The sequence below is a fragment of the Marmota flaviventris genome, chromosome 9 (genome assembly GCF_047511675.1).
Source record: "Marmota flaviventris isolate mMarFla1 chromosome 9, mMarFla1.hap1, whole genome shotgun sequence".
Taxonomy (NCBI): domain Eukaryota; kingdom Metazoa; phylum Chordata; class Mammalia; order Rodentia; family Sciuridae; genus Marmota; species Marmota flaviventris.
The window spans coordinates 87,249,952-87,265,884 of record NC_092506.1 but is presented as its reverse complement, the minus strand read 5'-3'; the positions used below and the strand labels follow the sequence as shown (position 1 = coordinate 87,265,884).

Genomic DNA, 15,933 nt, shown 5'->3' with positions numbered 1-15,933 from the left:
AAGATGCTCAATCTGTGTCATTTCTCCAACAGAATGGCTTCTTGATTCCAGGACAAGGTGATGTCAGCCTGTTGGCTCTGCACTGTCAAGGAATGTGACCAGCTGCACAGAGGAGTGAGCACAGCCACTGGACACAGCTGTGTACTCTTGGATTGTGAGAGAGTTTGCAACCTAAGTCACTAAGGACTCTCTTGTTTTCGATACTGGGACGTTTACCCAGAGATGCTCTATCATTGAGCATACCTAGCCCTAGCCATTTAAATTTTTTTTTTTTTTAATTTTGAGACAGGAGCTCACTTAGTGGCCAAGGCTGGCCTCAAATTTGTACTCTTCTTGCCTCCTAAATAGCTGGGATTACAGGCGTGTGCCATTACACTTGGTTTAGGACATTCATTCTTCTGTGGGCCCAGGAAGGGATCCTGGGAAGTAGAGGGATGTGGTCATTCTCTCTCACAAGGACCAGATCAGACAAATGCAGTTTTGAATAGGTTGGCTTTAATGGCTGATTTTACTTAATAACCCAGTTAACTTGGCTTTTAGTTTGTTTTCATAGTTACTCCAAGACCTCACTTTTTAAGGAAATGGACCTCAGAGGTTAGAAACAGAGGACTTCAAGACTCCATTCTCTGTTTTTTTCTCTTGTTAGGAATACTAACTTTACTATGTAATTAGGAGGATCATTCCAACAGGATTGAGAGTGAAGGTTAAAATAGACTTAGCCACAAAGTGATTGTAAAGTACTTCTGAATATAAGTAAGAAACTGACTACACTAATGCTAAGACAACATCAGAAAGTAAATGATACAGGAGAAAAGGAAACAAGCCACCTGAAGGATGTGAAGAAGCAATAAACTACTGAACGACAACAATAAAAAATTGAAGTCCTTGTGAAAAAGTGATTTCTACAACACTGATAAGGTGGGCAATTTATAGAAATCTCAAACCCCAATGTAAAGCTTATAGACAATACAAATGCCAAATCTGTTTTAAAAGCACAAAATATAACTTTCTACTTGCACAGAAAAATCCAGCCTACCTTTTCATAGTGCTCTATCAGAATTTCAACCACTATATTCTGAAATTTTATATTCATCATGGCAGCTACAGTTTCCTCCTGGGCTCTCATCAGTGTTGGGCCAAATATGACGCCAAGATTTGAGACAGTCATGAGATTTTGTTGGCTGTGTAGTGATACTCTGCAAATTAAGAACAAAAAATCTTAAGTTAAATGTTTAATAATTAGAAAATATTCTATTAAACTTATGACAAAAATTGTAAAACCTGTAAGTCATTGTGGGCTAATAATCCCAGTCTCAGTTGATATGAGAAAATAATAGGCTAAAAAGAGGTGTAAAAAGATCCTTCTAAAATATATAATAAATTGTTGCAAACTTTAGTCACATTATTTTTCTGTAGAACATTAGAATTTATTCTTCCTAACTGTATTTTGGTACCCCTTATTCCACCTCCCTCTATTCCCTCTCCCCATTAAGATTCCTAACACAAAGAAATGATAAATGTATAAGGAGATGGAAAGGCTATAAATTGCCATGATTTGATCAGTATAGATTATATACATTGAATTGTCACACTACACCATAAAGATGTATAATTACTATGTATCAATTAAAAAAATCTTTAGAATATGTAAAACCTTAATATTAGCCCAAGTAAAACTAATTAATAATTATAAAAGGTAATCTATTCAAGAGAAAGAAATCTTGATCTCCTAAATTGAGTGAAATTACCACAGAAAGATCTTCTTTGTGGGATTTTCTATTATATTCTATATCTTTTAGAACAGATGGTTAAGAATAGGTTAGCTGCCATTGTATTTGGACTCAAGAATAATATTGAGAACCTATTTCAGGCTTCTTCATATACATTATTGCATTAATCATCACAGTCTGTATCCTTACTAGACAGAGAAAAAAACCTCATACACTCTTAAACTAAAAATGATATACAGGACGTAACGCCAATTAGGAAGAGTTATTATTTCAATTCATATGGTCTGATTGCAAGCCAAGGGTTTCCTTGAGCTTCCCAGATCTATCACTGGATAATACATGGATTTGTTCCCTCTTCCTTTTTCTTCTCTTCCATCTAAAACTTTCCTGATTGCCTCAAATGCCTCCCTAGTGTCAGGTACTATTTGAGGGAAATAGTGAGATAAGCAGATGTGGCAGCATCATTTCTGGCTTAAAAATAAAATGAAAAATCTAAAATATCACTGACTGGAGACAAAAACCTCCAGCAACTATCAAAAATTACTTTGAATAGTTCAATAATTTACTCTGGAATTTGGATACATTCTTAACAGGGAACCTCATTGATTTGACTAATCTTTTAGTATAACCACTGTTTTTTCTTCTTATTCCAGCCAGGATGTTGAAATGTAAAGCTTTAGGGAAGACTAAAACACAATTTCAAGTTGATGTATGATAATCAACTGTGTTCCATGACCAAAAGTAACATTTATGGAAACTATAGGCTTTTGGATTATCCACACAACTCCAGACACAAGACTGAAAGACTTGACCTCCATCACGTTGACTAATTTTTCCCCTAAATCCCAAGAAAGCACTAGCTAAGCAGGGCTCAGTGGCACATGCCTGTAATCCCAGAAGCTTGGGAGACTGAGGCAGGAGTATCAGGAGTTCAAAGCCAGCCTCAGCAAAAGGTGCTAAGCAACTCAGTGAGACCCTATCTCTAAATAAAATACAAAATAGGGCTAGGAATGTGGCTCAGTGGTCAAGTGCCCCTGAGTTAAATCCCTAGTACCCCTCTTACCTCCCCCCACCCCACAAAAATCACTAGCCAAAAGGGCTTTAAGTTAAAAAAGAAAGAGTTTCAATCCAGGTTTCCTTTTTTCTATAACAGACTATTACATATTAATTTCTTGATATGCATTAGGCAACCTACTATGGAAAGCAGTATGTAAACACAGAGCCTGTCTGGATTCAAAGTTTGGCTCCATTTCTTAGAAGCTGAGTCACGTTTGGCCAAGTTATTAAATATCTCTGGGCTTTGTTTTTCTCATCTTTAAGTTACATATACCAATTCTTATTAGGGCTGCTGAGAGTATCAAATAAAATAATGAATTTAACTGAAATATGATCTCAATAGATTATTCTCCCTTAATATAAAATTGACTTTTGGCATATTTACCAAAATGTCATAGTTGTATAATGCAAATAAAATGGAAGAACATTAATATTAGGCTCAGGAGTAAATTTGGAAAACTTAAAACCTTGATGTATTTTGAAGAGCAGAGTTGGTGAATACACTGAGAAGGAGCATTTTGATGATCAATTTTCTCTTCATTGAACATTCCTTCTCCTGGGTTACTTAACAGCTACAAACACCTGTACTACTGGACTACAACATTTAGAGATGTCATGAAATGACAATAAATGCACAAAGGAGGTGGGTAAGAGTGAGGCTGTATAGGACTAAAAATAACACAGGGGGTAACTCAGATCCACAGGAAGAAATAAAAAAGAAGAAAACAGTAAATAAGAATGTCATATTAAACTCTATAAATGTGTACTTGTTCTTCTTTCTTCCCTCAGCTCCTTTATGAGGCAATAGATTACATAAAGTAGTGACTATCACAATGAATTTTTGGATTTGTTAGGGTATGTAGATATAACATGCACAAAAAGGAGAAAGAGGAAATTGAATTATATAGGAATAATTTTTCTACATCTCACTGGAATTAGTTATAAGTCTGCAGTAGATTCTAATAAGATGTATATGTTAAGCAATAGAATATCCACTAGGAAAAGAAAGCAGTAAACATGAAACAGAGTAACAAAAAACACAATCTATAGAGAAAAGAAAAAACCTCAGACATAGGTCAAACTGTGCCATCATAATCAATAACAATAACAACAACAACAACATTAAATGTGAATGGATTAAACAATACAATCAAAGGACACAAACTAATCAGGCCAGATTAAAAAAAAAATGAGGTCCAACTGTAGGCATTCTACAGTGGACAGACTGAAAAAAAAAAAAAAAAAGGATTAACGATATTAAGTTAACAACAAATGCCAAATGTCTTCTTTGATATAAGGAGAGTAACTGGGAACAGAGTAGGGAGGAAGAGCATGAGAAGAAGATTAACATTAAACAGGGATGAGAGGTGGGAGGGAAAGGGAAAGAGAAGGGAAATTGCATGGAAATGGAAGGAGACCTTCAGGGTTATACAAAATTACATACAAGAGGAAGTGAGGGGAAAGGGAAAAATAATACAAGGGGGAGAAATGAATGACAGTAGAGGGGGTAGAGAGAGAAGAGGGGAGGGGAGGGGAGGGGAGGGGGGATAGTAGAGGATAGGAAAGGCAGCAGAATACAACAGACACTAGTATGGCAATATGTAAATCAGTGGATGTGTAACTGATGTGATTCTGCAATCTGTATATGGGGTAAAAATGGGAGTTCATAACCCGCTTGAATCAAAATGTGAAATATGATATGTCAAGAACTATGTAATGTTTTGAACAACCAACAATAAAAAAAAAGTTAACAATCATAAGAAAGTAAGAGTGGCTACACTATTGTCATACAAAATAAATTCTAAAACAAGAAATATGATTAACAATAAAGATAAAATATAATGAAAAAAGGTCAATACAACAGGAATATATAACAATTATAAACATATTTGTACATAATAACAGAGCACCCAAATACACAAAGCAAATCATGTGCTTTAGAAGTCTTTCCAAACAGAACTAGGAGATGTGTTTTGTTTTAGATTTGCAGAGAGGTAAAAATTTTTGGTTACCTGACTATTGGGAGTAAAAACATCTTAAAGAGAGCTATAAATTTAATACCACTAGCAAATATATATGTATAAAATTCAAAGGTTTTCATTTAGGAGGTATCTATTTTCACTTTTATTTTGCATTCAAAAGAAATTCCACAACTATTTTTTGTTATATATCTCAATAAATAATTTCCCTTCAAACACGATATTAAAAAAATTTAAGTGATGACATTTTTAAATATTAAAAATCAGCGTAGAAATGACACTATCGCCTTTGTTTTAAAGGCCACCTCCCCCACCTTACACACAAGGGATTTTTAAAAAAGAAGCAATAATCTATGCCATTTCTCAAACCTAATTAACGGGGATTTGGAATTGATGCTTTAATCTTTAAAATCTCAACTTAGTTCCCTGGTTTATTTGTTATTGTTTTGTTTTCAGCCATGGGAGGTTTTCAGCTACCAAGGGTTCTGTTGCTTATTTGCAGTTTCCACAGCAAGTCAGAACAGATCTGTAGACACATCCCACAAGGGCTACCCACTCAGTGGGACTTAACCTTTTAGATCCTTTTCCTCCACTCTCCAGAGGTAATGGGTAGAATCCATTTGTGCACACCAAGAAAGTGTTCTACCACTGAGCCATCCCCGCAAGCTTTTGGGTAGAGAGAGAAGATGGGAGGGGAGGGGAGGGGAGGTAGTAGAGGATAGGAAAGGTAGCAGAATACAACAGTTACTAATATGGCATTATGTAAAAATGTGGATGTGTAACCGATGTGATTCTGAAATCTGTATTTGAGGTAAAAATGGGAGTTCATAACCCACTTGAATCTAATGTATGAAATATGATATGTCAAGAGCTTTGTAATGTTTTGAACAACCAATAAAAAGAAAAAAAAAAAAAAGATCTTGCTAAGTTGCCCAGGCTAGTCTCAAACTCTAGCCTCAGCCTGCTGAGAAGTTGGGATTACAAGTGTGCACGTATGCACACATGCATGGTGTTGGGGAGCAAACCCAGGATCTTATACATTTGAATTTGACCTATTGTAAGTTCAGGAAAGACCCAGGAATGGTGGTGAAGGATGGACAATTTCCAAACACTGTTTTATGGGCAAATACTCTTTCCTGCTACTCCCAGGATAAAAACCACACATAGACAAATTATGGGTAAAGCTTAAGTTAATCTGACATTCTGCCTAACTAAGCAAAAACATTTTATGTGACATTCATGTAGCTTTTAAAAGCACATTTAAAAAGGCTTGCTAGAAAATTACCTTAAATATAGGCAAGATAATGCATAATAAATAGTGTGGCTGCATTTCATGAAGAGCTCAAGGATAGTGAGTCCTTTGCTCATTAGTTAAGAGAAGTGCTGCTGTGGGTCAATAGTTAATGATAAACTTTGAATGATGCTGTTTCTAGTGAATTTCTTTTTTATTTCAAGTGGTGGTAGTGTGTGCGGGGAGAGTTCACATCTCAAAGCCTAAAAGTTAGATAAGAATTATTAATATGTTTATGTAATATTATTTCAAATGTGCATGGCTCAAATGAGCATAAATTAGGGAAATCCTTGTGGTAAGCAGGAGAGAATTGTTTTGATGAATTTTTTGGTATTCATTTAAGTGAAAACTATCCTTACTAAATGGTCAATGGTGCTGTTAAGGTAATTTTTCAGTAAGTTTAAAACTGAATTTAGACTTTTGTTTCCAGAAGCATAGCAAAAAAACTTCTTTGTTATTAAATGTGTGTTGTATATGTTTATCTTTTAACTCCAGAAAGGTAGACACATCTAAGGATTAATTTGACCATGATACCCAGATATTTGGTCAAAAATCACCCCAGATGTTTCTGAAAAAGAATTTTAGATGAGATTAACATTTAAATGACTATACTTTAAATAGAATAGACTATTGTCCATAAGGTGGGTGGGTCTCTTTCAATCAGCTGAAGGTCTCAGGAGGAAAAAAAAAAAAAAGAATTCCTAAAGAAGAAAGGAATTCTGTCTCCTACAGCCTCTTTATTTGAGCTATAAATTTCTACTTTCAATTTTTATTGGTTTTTAGTTATATGTAACATTAGGATTCATTTTGATGTAATATGAAAGCACAGAATATAATTTGCTATAAGTCAGTCCCCTTTTCCTCCACTCCTCCCTCCCCTGTTCCGTTCCCTCTATGCTATGGATCTTTCTGCTACTGAGCTGAAATTGTAACTCTTCTCTGAAGCTCTAGCCTGCCAGCCAGACCTACAGATTTCAAACTTCCAGTTTCCACAACTGCATGAGCCAATCCCTTAAAATCAATTGCTCTCTCTTTTCCCTCCCACAAACCCTATTACTTCTTGATTCTCTGGAAACCTCTGACTAAAAATGATATTTATTGAACTGGTTATCTATCCCCTATTGATAAAGAATGGATGAACTAACAGCCAAGTCAGAAAAGTTTTCAGAGAATAAGAGACTGAATCCAGAGAAGAAATCTAATATTTGACCTAAGAACTTTGCTGAATTTAGTAATGCAGTCATATTACATTAGTAATAGCACTGATCTTCAAAATCACTGGTTACCACACACTTAAAAGAACTAGGCAAAAATCTACATACTCCTTCACACATTTTGAAGTTGACACATAAGTGTTTTATCCTTAGTTTAACAATTGCAAAGAATATACTCATTTGCATATTAGAAACCTAAAAGTATACACATATATACATGTCAATGGACTGATCATAATGGTAATGATACTGTACTACCATATATCTTATAAAGTCATAAACAAGTTTAACTTTGAACAAGTAGTTAAATAAACAATATAAGTTGGAGAATTACTTGACCAGGTGCTTTATTAAGATATCCAGCATCTCTCTGTTCTTCTCCGGCAATTTGTGCACCAGTGCATGAACAGCCTCCACCCTGTAGTTCTGGTCATCTGATTCTGTGATGTAAAAAAGGTTGCAAATGCTCAAGTTTTAATTGCATTCAAGTCTGTACATAAACATTGGTAATTTAACATTATTGATACTCCCACCCTTCATGCCTTACAAGCATTTCTTCATATAGTTCTATTATCATTACTCTCTAAGGCTTAGAGAGGAGGAGTAACTTGTTCCTGGTCATGAAGTTAGGAAGAAGCTGAACAAATTCAGTTCTACGGATTCTACACCTGTGCTCTTAGTCACTGAACTACATGCTTCTGTACAATTATAACTCATCACCTGCTTGGGTTTGGCAACCAAGGGCAAATACAACCTTCACAAATGCAATTATAGCAATTAGTACAGACCAATTGTGCACGATAGTACCTGAAACACTACCACAATAGAAACCTCCTAGAGATCAAACCCCAGGCAACCAGAGAAAGCCCAGATTCCTCTCCTAAGTTTATAGATTCAAAGACAAAAAGATTGCCTTTTCTAAGATATTATTATATAAACAGAGGCCCAGTTGATTCTGGGTACAGCTATTTGGATACCGGGTGAGGAAAGGTACATGGAAAGGCAGATCATGTATAAAGGTGAGTCACTCCAAGGCTAGGTGACCAAATGTACCATAAGAAAATATGAATGGAAAGGGAGATAAGAATGAGACAGAGGTACAACAAAGATCAGAGAGAAGAGACCCTTCAGAAAGAATGAGAAGAAAAATGTTACTTCCCAACTTAACAGTTCCTGGGATATATTTTAAATACCATAGTACTGAATAGTATGATCACTATTGCCACAGAAGCAAGTAGACAAAAACTTGTGACCAAAAGTTTGTATCCACACAACCAGTTCATTTTAACCACTTTAGCCAAGTTTTAGCCAACTGGCTCAAATGCTACTTGTTCTGAAACAAAATCTCTTTGTATAAAAGGGTTCTATGTTAAGAGTCAGAAAGGACAATAAAACAAAACCCCCAAACAAACAAAAACCATAAACAACTAGCTGGAAGTCCGTGTTTTGCCATAAATTTACTAGCATCCTTGGACAAGTCGCCTGCCCACTCTAGATCCTGATTTACTTGTCAATAACATGTGGGGTTAGGGTTCTATATTTTTTCAGGTCCAGTTTATCTTAAAAATATGGGTTCCCTTGGAGGAAATGCAGCATGGAGAGCTTTCAGAAGAAAGCTAAGCAGCACAGGTGTTTAACAGGTTATGGTGTTGGTCATGAATGCTTAACCGAAAACCCAAGTTGCTCAACTTTATCTGTCACCTTCATCAGCAGACAACATCTTCTGTGACATTATAATATGTGGCAGAAAACTAATGCAACTGATTTCTTTCTTTGACTATGAAAAATACTCTTAAATACAGTCATGACTCATAGAATCTAACAATAGAATGTCAACTTAGAACTGTTACATGTAGTGATGGGCTCAGATGGCAATCTGCACTTCAGTCTCAGTGGATGGAAAGCACATTCTACTACTCGGGTTACCAGTTTGTAACTCTCTTCCTACCCCTACGCCTCCAAATTTTTCAATCTAACTATTCATTTTTAAAATCTACCTATTCATATATTATTGTCATAGTCAAGATCTAAGAAAATGTGAAAAGTATGTGATCACCACAAATACACATAATGCCAGAGAAATGGGTTGGTGTGAGTATCTGTGGCTGGCCAAAAATATCAGACGCTTCTTTCCAGATTTAGGAATATAGCACAGAAGCATTTTCAGTGGCATAACTGTCTGTACATATTTGCAGTTTCTATTATTTAACTATAAAGTTGCCCTCACAAGAAGTTGCCACATTGGTCACTCAAGTAAAATGAAATCAGGATTTTTCGTGGCCTTTTCTAATCATACCAGACTGTCATCCCAATGAGATCTTAGTAAGTGACAAAATACTAAGTTCATTCTGCAATTCTTTTTGGCTTATAAACCATACTATAAGCTATTACATATCATTTGACAACTTTAATAGTTTTATTGGTGCAATATAATTATAGGTAACAGTGGACCTCGTTTTGACATAATCATTCATGGAATATAATTTGCTTTATTTCGATCCCTGGACCTTTCACTTTCTCTTCCTTCCTCTCTCCCTATATTCCTCTTCCTATACTCCACTGGTCTTCCCTCTATTTATTTATTGTTTTTTTAATTGGTGCTTTATAGATGTACATAATGGTAGAATTCACTGTGGCATACTCATACATGTACATAGCATAATTTGGTCAATTTCATTTCACAGTTCCCTCCTTTTCCCATCCCTCCTCTCTCCCTATCACTTTCTTTCTTTGACATCAGTGATTTAGGGATAAAAAAAGAAGTCAATTAGGGGATTTAAATCTATATGTCTAAGTAATACAGCATAGAACTACATCAATCATATGCATCAGATGCAAGTGTACTTACTAACAGCAACAATAAAATCTTTGTGCAACTTGTAAGTCATCAGTGGTTCTGCAAGGCACCTATAACAGAGAGGCAAAGTGTGTTTAGAATGGCAGTGCCTTTTGTCCCCACTGCTGCCCCCACCCCAGAAATTTTTAATGGTTGATTATATTTTGTTAACTAAAAATTAATAAATAAAAATATAAGAAGTGAGTGATTGGGTAGTATGGCAAGGTCTTAGTAGAGGGATTCCAGGCAGCCCTAAAATGCAGACCTCAAAAACATGAATGACTCTTAGTGCTTCTTACCACAGTTGTATTAAAAGGGGAGGTGGGGAGAGAAAACTTCCACTTCATGAGAACTAACTTTAGGAACAAAACCAATCTGTTATGTGAGTAACAGGTTTTGTAAAAAAATGAACCAATTTGCTTAAAAAATTTGTGAAAACCCCATATACAAACTCAATCTGAAACAAAAAAATCTAACTCATTGGTATCACTACTGCAACAGGCAAATGCCAGTTCCAGAATGCTGGCTGCAAGTGTTACAGTCTTGTGCATTTTACCTTAAGGGAAGGCCTTACACTAAGTAGTGGAGCTAGTGAACAGTCCCCTTAAGGTCATGTTGTTGCTGCCCTCAAAGGGGAGTGAGAGCAGCACCCAGAGTGCCAGAAGTTCAACCCCCTCACCTGAGGTAGTTTTTCAGCCCACTCGTTATGGTCTTATTGTCCCACAGCTCAATATCAATGTCGATGTCAGGAGGGGACTTTGGAGCTGGAAAGAACAAAAACAAGATGTTTAACCTCTACAATTCAAAATATTACTTGCACCATCATAAAAGTGGACACTGGAACAAGTAGATCAAGAGAGAGGCATTCTGAGGACACTGATAGTTAACTTTAGGATCACTAAAGGAAGCTCATTCTAAGCCTACACCTCAAAAATATCTAGTGAATAAGAGTCCCCTCAATCAAATTATTGATAATCGTTAACATGACAGAGTGCTTAATAGGCACCCAGCATGTTTTTAAGTGCTTTGTATAGATTAACAATTCTCCTAATTCTTAAGAGGCACTATTATCCCCAGTTTATAAATGAGGAGGCATGAGAAGTTAAGCAAATTCCCTAAGATCATAAAGGTTTCAAGTGGCTGAGCTGGAATTTCAAGTCAGGTAATCTGATTCTAGAATCCATGCATCTTACTGTATCTCTTGCAAGCTAAAGAACCCTGGGAAAAAAAGTCCAACTTTATAAAAATGCCCCGAAATTCTGACTATTCATATAATTATAGGTTAATACTAAGAACAGTTCAGAAGTTGGGGTATAGCTCAGTGGCAGAGCATGTGCTTAGCAGCTGTGAGACTTTGGGTTCAATCTCCAGCACTGTCCCCTCTCTGCTCCTGCCACTCCCTTCACAAGAAAAAAAAATGACTATAAACATCAATTTTAAGTATTTGAAAAGACTCAAAGAAAAACAATCATCTATATTTCAAAGACACTTATAGTTTGGGTTGCCTATAAGAATACAAAAAAATTAATTAAGAGCTTTTGTTTCATTCAAAACTTACAAAATGTGGTGTTCATGAGTTTTTGAACTTTGGAATTCACTCCTCCTATTCGGTAGAGTCCTAAAATGGTGATGCCTAATGGGAATGAAAATCACAAGAAAATGGCTTGAGACACAGCTTCCCAAGTACAGAATGTTAAAAACTCCGACATATGCCTATACAGCATTTGAAAGCTACTTATTCAATTTTGCAGTCTAACCTTAGAAAACTAATCCTGGAAACATCCATCAGACATATTTCTCAGAGCTGACACTGAATAGTGATTTGAAAGTCTCTGAAGCTCTTCAAAGTAGCAAAGTACACCTGCTTAGTCACCATTATTGGAATTAAAAAAAAAAAAAAAAAAGCATCGGTGATGGGAAGAGATGACCAGTATTCCTCACCTCCCACTTCTTCAGAGTCAAGGAGTCCTGCGTGTTGACCAGTCCTATGGTATATATCTTAATTTTAAAGGAGAGGAAACATTTTCAGAGAATTCAAAGAACCTGCTTAACCTCTCAAAACTTCTAAGTGGCTACACCAAAACTGTGAACATAAGTTTATAGAACTTCACAGCCCAATACGATTTTTGTTTTAGACAGTTTTTCTGGAACTGAAACGAACTGGAGTGAGCTTCAAGAGAGGTCAAGATCAGTATGAAGAAGGGTGCCAAAAGGAAGCACTGACTTCAATCACTAAGGGAAAGAAAATAGGGCAGAAAAGGGGTGAAGACAAGCTCCTTACACATCTCACCTCCCCAGTGCTTGAAAAAATCAAAGAGGTGCTTACTATAATAAATGATACATAGCCCATTAGTAAGAAGTTAATTAGGAAAAATTACAAAAAAAGTAGTGTAATATTAGTAAACTGAAGTTCCAAGTACACCTATTTATGCATTTATGTAACTTATACTTGTATATCATTCTTAAAATTAATCTCAGGTTAATGTTTAAAAATGCAGTTTCATTTTCTCCTCTGAGAAATTTCCGTGTGGGCATGGGGCACACAACAGTAATGGGGTACCTGTAAGACCACACTCACCTCTTGCTTCCACAGCTTGAATGCATTTTCTCACAAAGTTGAACCCTGCTTCATTTAAGTACACTGAAAGAGGAAATCAGGGTAAGTGCTGATGTTGGATTCAGATGGCCTTTCAGATGGCTGTGTTCACTGTGCCTTCTCATCTGAACTGCGCAGTGGTTGCAAGAATTCGTCAAATATTTTGGCTTAAGTCTGACTTTTAATTTTTGGGGAAAAGTGGAATAGGGAGGTTCACAAGCATAGTTATCACATCAACCTGCTTACAAAGAAAAACAGATCCCTCACAGAAAGTACATTATACTGATCCCGAACATTACTCCTACAGCGAATGTTATCCCTTGCTGTGTGTCTTTCCGGGTGACAGAAGTGAATGCAGGAAGAATAAATCTTGATGGTGAGTAGAAAATTATGTTAAAGCCTTTCATATATTCTTTCCCAGGGATTCTCAAAACAACATTTTGAGGATTTTAAGATGATTCATTGGGTCACAAAAAACATCACTTCTCTGTTGTAAGCTCTACGGTTAGGATTTAACTCATGTCACATTTTGTTTCATAATCAGAATAATTCAAAACATGCTCAGTGTACTAAAATATCTCCAAAGGTTCCTAGATTACTAAGATAGCAAATTATGTCCATTTTTAGTTATGTTTCCTTTAAGTCTGTTTTATTTTTATTTTTTAAGGTGGTAGAACATGAATCAAATTAGATTACTTACATAAAGAAAAAGCTCTCAAAAATGCAAAGTAACACCTGGGGAAAATTTTTTAAAAACTTCTTATTGCACTAAAATGAAAAATTTCATCATATATGGTATAGTTACAATATTTAAAAATATTCTCTAATAATAACAAATGAAAATAATTGAAATTAATAAAAATTTAAGATGGGCTTTCATTTAAAAATGATAATACCAAAAGCATTGAACAGATGCAATGAAATCTCCATCAAAATGTCAAAAGATTCCTCACAGAATTGGAAAAAGCAGCACTAAAATTGATACAGAAAAATAAGAGGCCCAGAATAGCCAAAGCAATACTGAGCAAACTGAGTGATGTTGGAGCATCATCATCAATACCTGATCTCAAATTATACTATAGAGCTATAGCAACAAAAACAGCATGGTACTGGCACCAAAAGAGACACAAAGACCAGTGGAAAAGAAGACACAGAAACAAACCCACATAAATATCGTTATCTGTTACTGCAAAAATACCAAAAACATATGTTGGAGAAGAGGTAGTCTTTTAACAAATGGTGATGGGAAAACTAGACATCCATATGTAGAAGAATGAAGCTGGATCTCTCTCTCTCACCCTGCACAAAGTCAACTCAAAGTGGATTAAAGACCTAAGAATTAAGACCTGAAACACTACAAACGTTAGAAGAAAATGTAGGCCCGACACTCTAACATAGGACACAGGAGCCAATTTCCTTAACAAGACTCTCAAAGCACAAGAAATAAAATAAAAAATCATTATGGGACACCATCAAACTAAATGCTTCTGCACAGCAAAGGAAACAATTAAGAGTGTGAAGAGAAAGCTTACAGAATGGAAGATCTTTGCCACCTGCTTCTCAGATGAGAGTATTAATATGGAGAATAAATAACTCAAAAAACTTAAAGCCTAAATAGCCAAATAATCCAATAAGTAAATGGCAAAAGAACTAAACAGACATTTCTCAAAAGAAGAAATATGAAAGGTCAACAAATACATGAAAAAATAATCAACATCTCTAGCAATTAGGGAAACGCAAACCAAAACCACATCAAGATTTCACTTCACTCCAGTCAGAATGGCAATTTTCAAGAATACAAATAATGATAAGTGAAGATGTGGGGGGGGAAGGTATAGTAATACATTGTCAGTGGGATTGTAAATTATACAACCACTCTGGAAACAATATAGAGATTCCTCAAAAACCTAGGAATACAACCACCATATGATCTAGCTATCCCACACCTTGGTATATATCCCAAATATCTCAAATCAGCATACTATAAGGATGCAATCACATCAAGATTTAAAGCAGCAAAATTCACAATAGCCAGATTAGAACGAACATAGGTGCCCTTCAACAGATGAATGGACAAAGTAATTATGGTATACATAAACAACAGAGTATTATTCATCCTTGAAAAAGAATGAAGTTTTGTCATTTGCTGGTAAATGGATGGATCTGGAGACTACAATGCTAAATGAAATAGACTCAGAAAGTCAAGGTCAAATGTTTTCTCTGACACATGGAAACTAGTATAAAATTAGGGAAGGTGGGGAAGGGAGAGAAGAAATTGAGGGCGATTCCATCAAAATAAAAAGATCAGGGAAATACAAGAGGTTTGATGGGGTGGGGGGAGAGAGACCATGTCAGGAAAAACATTGGAATGAATCAGATCTAATTTTCCATATATATATTGAAAAATTAGATCTGATTCATTCCAATGTTTTTATATATATATATATATATATATATATATATATATATATATATTATTATTATACTACAGTGAATCTCATCATTATGTACATCCAGAAGACACTAAGTGTAAAAAACAAAATGCAGGGCTGGGGATGTGGCTCAAGCCATAATGTGCTCGCCGGGCATGCGCGGGATGCTAGGTTCGATCCTCAGCACCACATAAAAATAAAATCAAGATGTTGTGTCCACCGAAAACTAAAAAATAAATATTAAAAAAAAATTCTCTCTCTCTCTCTCTCAAAAAAAAAAAATGTAAGTAAGTAGAAAAATCAGTAGAGAAAAAGGAATAGGGGAAGGGGAAGGGTAAGTACTGGGGACTTAACTGGAGCAAACAATACTCCATGCATTTATAATTTATGTAAAAATAAATCCTAATGTCATATATAACTACTATGAACCAATACCAAAATAATGGATTAAATATATTCATGTAGCTTGCAGCACTGAATCATTGATAAAAAGTGCATATCAGAAAAACAATTTGATTAAAATCAAGACAAAATAAAAATTTTGAAGAGATCCTATATATAGAAAATCAGTGAAGTTGAATTGATTAACAGAAAGATTTGAGAAGTCTGTGTCCCTGAAATAAGAGATAGTGACATAGGATATTTATTATGTGTTGTTAAGTGAAAAAAGTAATCTACAGGATGATATGACCTATTTTTTAAGTAGAAATTTGAAGGTATGAGTATTTCTGTTATCCTAGATAAAAATTTCAGAGGTGGATGCAAACTGTTGATAAGAATAAGAGGGTGGAAGGTTCAA

At 35.4% G+C, this 15,933-nt stretch overlaps 2 protein-coding genes across 3 annotated transcripts in view; one reads left to right on the top strand and one right to left on the bottom strand.

The window, feature by feature from the left end:
* Nucleotides 1-13,078, top strand: part of Pgr (progesterone receptor) — a 150,118-nt gene extending 137,040 nt beyond the window's left edge. The window contains exon 8 of one of the 2 annotated variants that reach the window (XM_071616643.1): nucleotides 13,010-13,078. In XM_071616643.1, the coding sequence (XP_071472744.1) occupies nucleotides 13,010-13,045 (36 nt within the window). In that variant the 3' untranslated portion in view covers nucleotides 13,046-13,078. Of the gene's footprint in view, nucleotides 1-32; nucleotides 389-13,009 lie in introns of those variants that run through there. The other variant, XM_071616642.1, reaches the window with a different exon arrangement.
* Nucleotides 1-15,933, bottom strand: part of Arhgap42 (Rho GTPase activating protein 42) — a 261,757-nt gene that overhangs the window by 20,022 nt on the left and 225,802 nt on the right. Inside the window, exons 13-18 of the mRNA XM_027930617.2 lie at nucleotides 12,685-12,747; nucleotides 11,665-11,739; nucleotides 10,786-10,870; nucleotides 10,119-10,177; nucleotides 7,605-7,710; nucleotides 1,037-1,196 (exon numbers count right to left, since the gene is read on the bottom strand). Of these exons, the coding sequence (XP_027786418.1) occupies nucleotides 1,037-1,196; nucleotides 7,605-7,710; nucleotides 10,119-10,177; nucleotides 10,786-10,870; nucleotides 11,665-11,739; nucleotides 12,685-12,747 (548 nt within the window). The remainder of the gene's footprint in view (nucleotides 1-1,036; nucleotides 1,197-7,604; nucleotides 7,711-10,118; nucleotides 10,178-10,785; nucleotides 10,871-11,664; nucleotides 11,740-12,684; nucleotides 12,748-15,933) is intronic.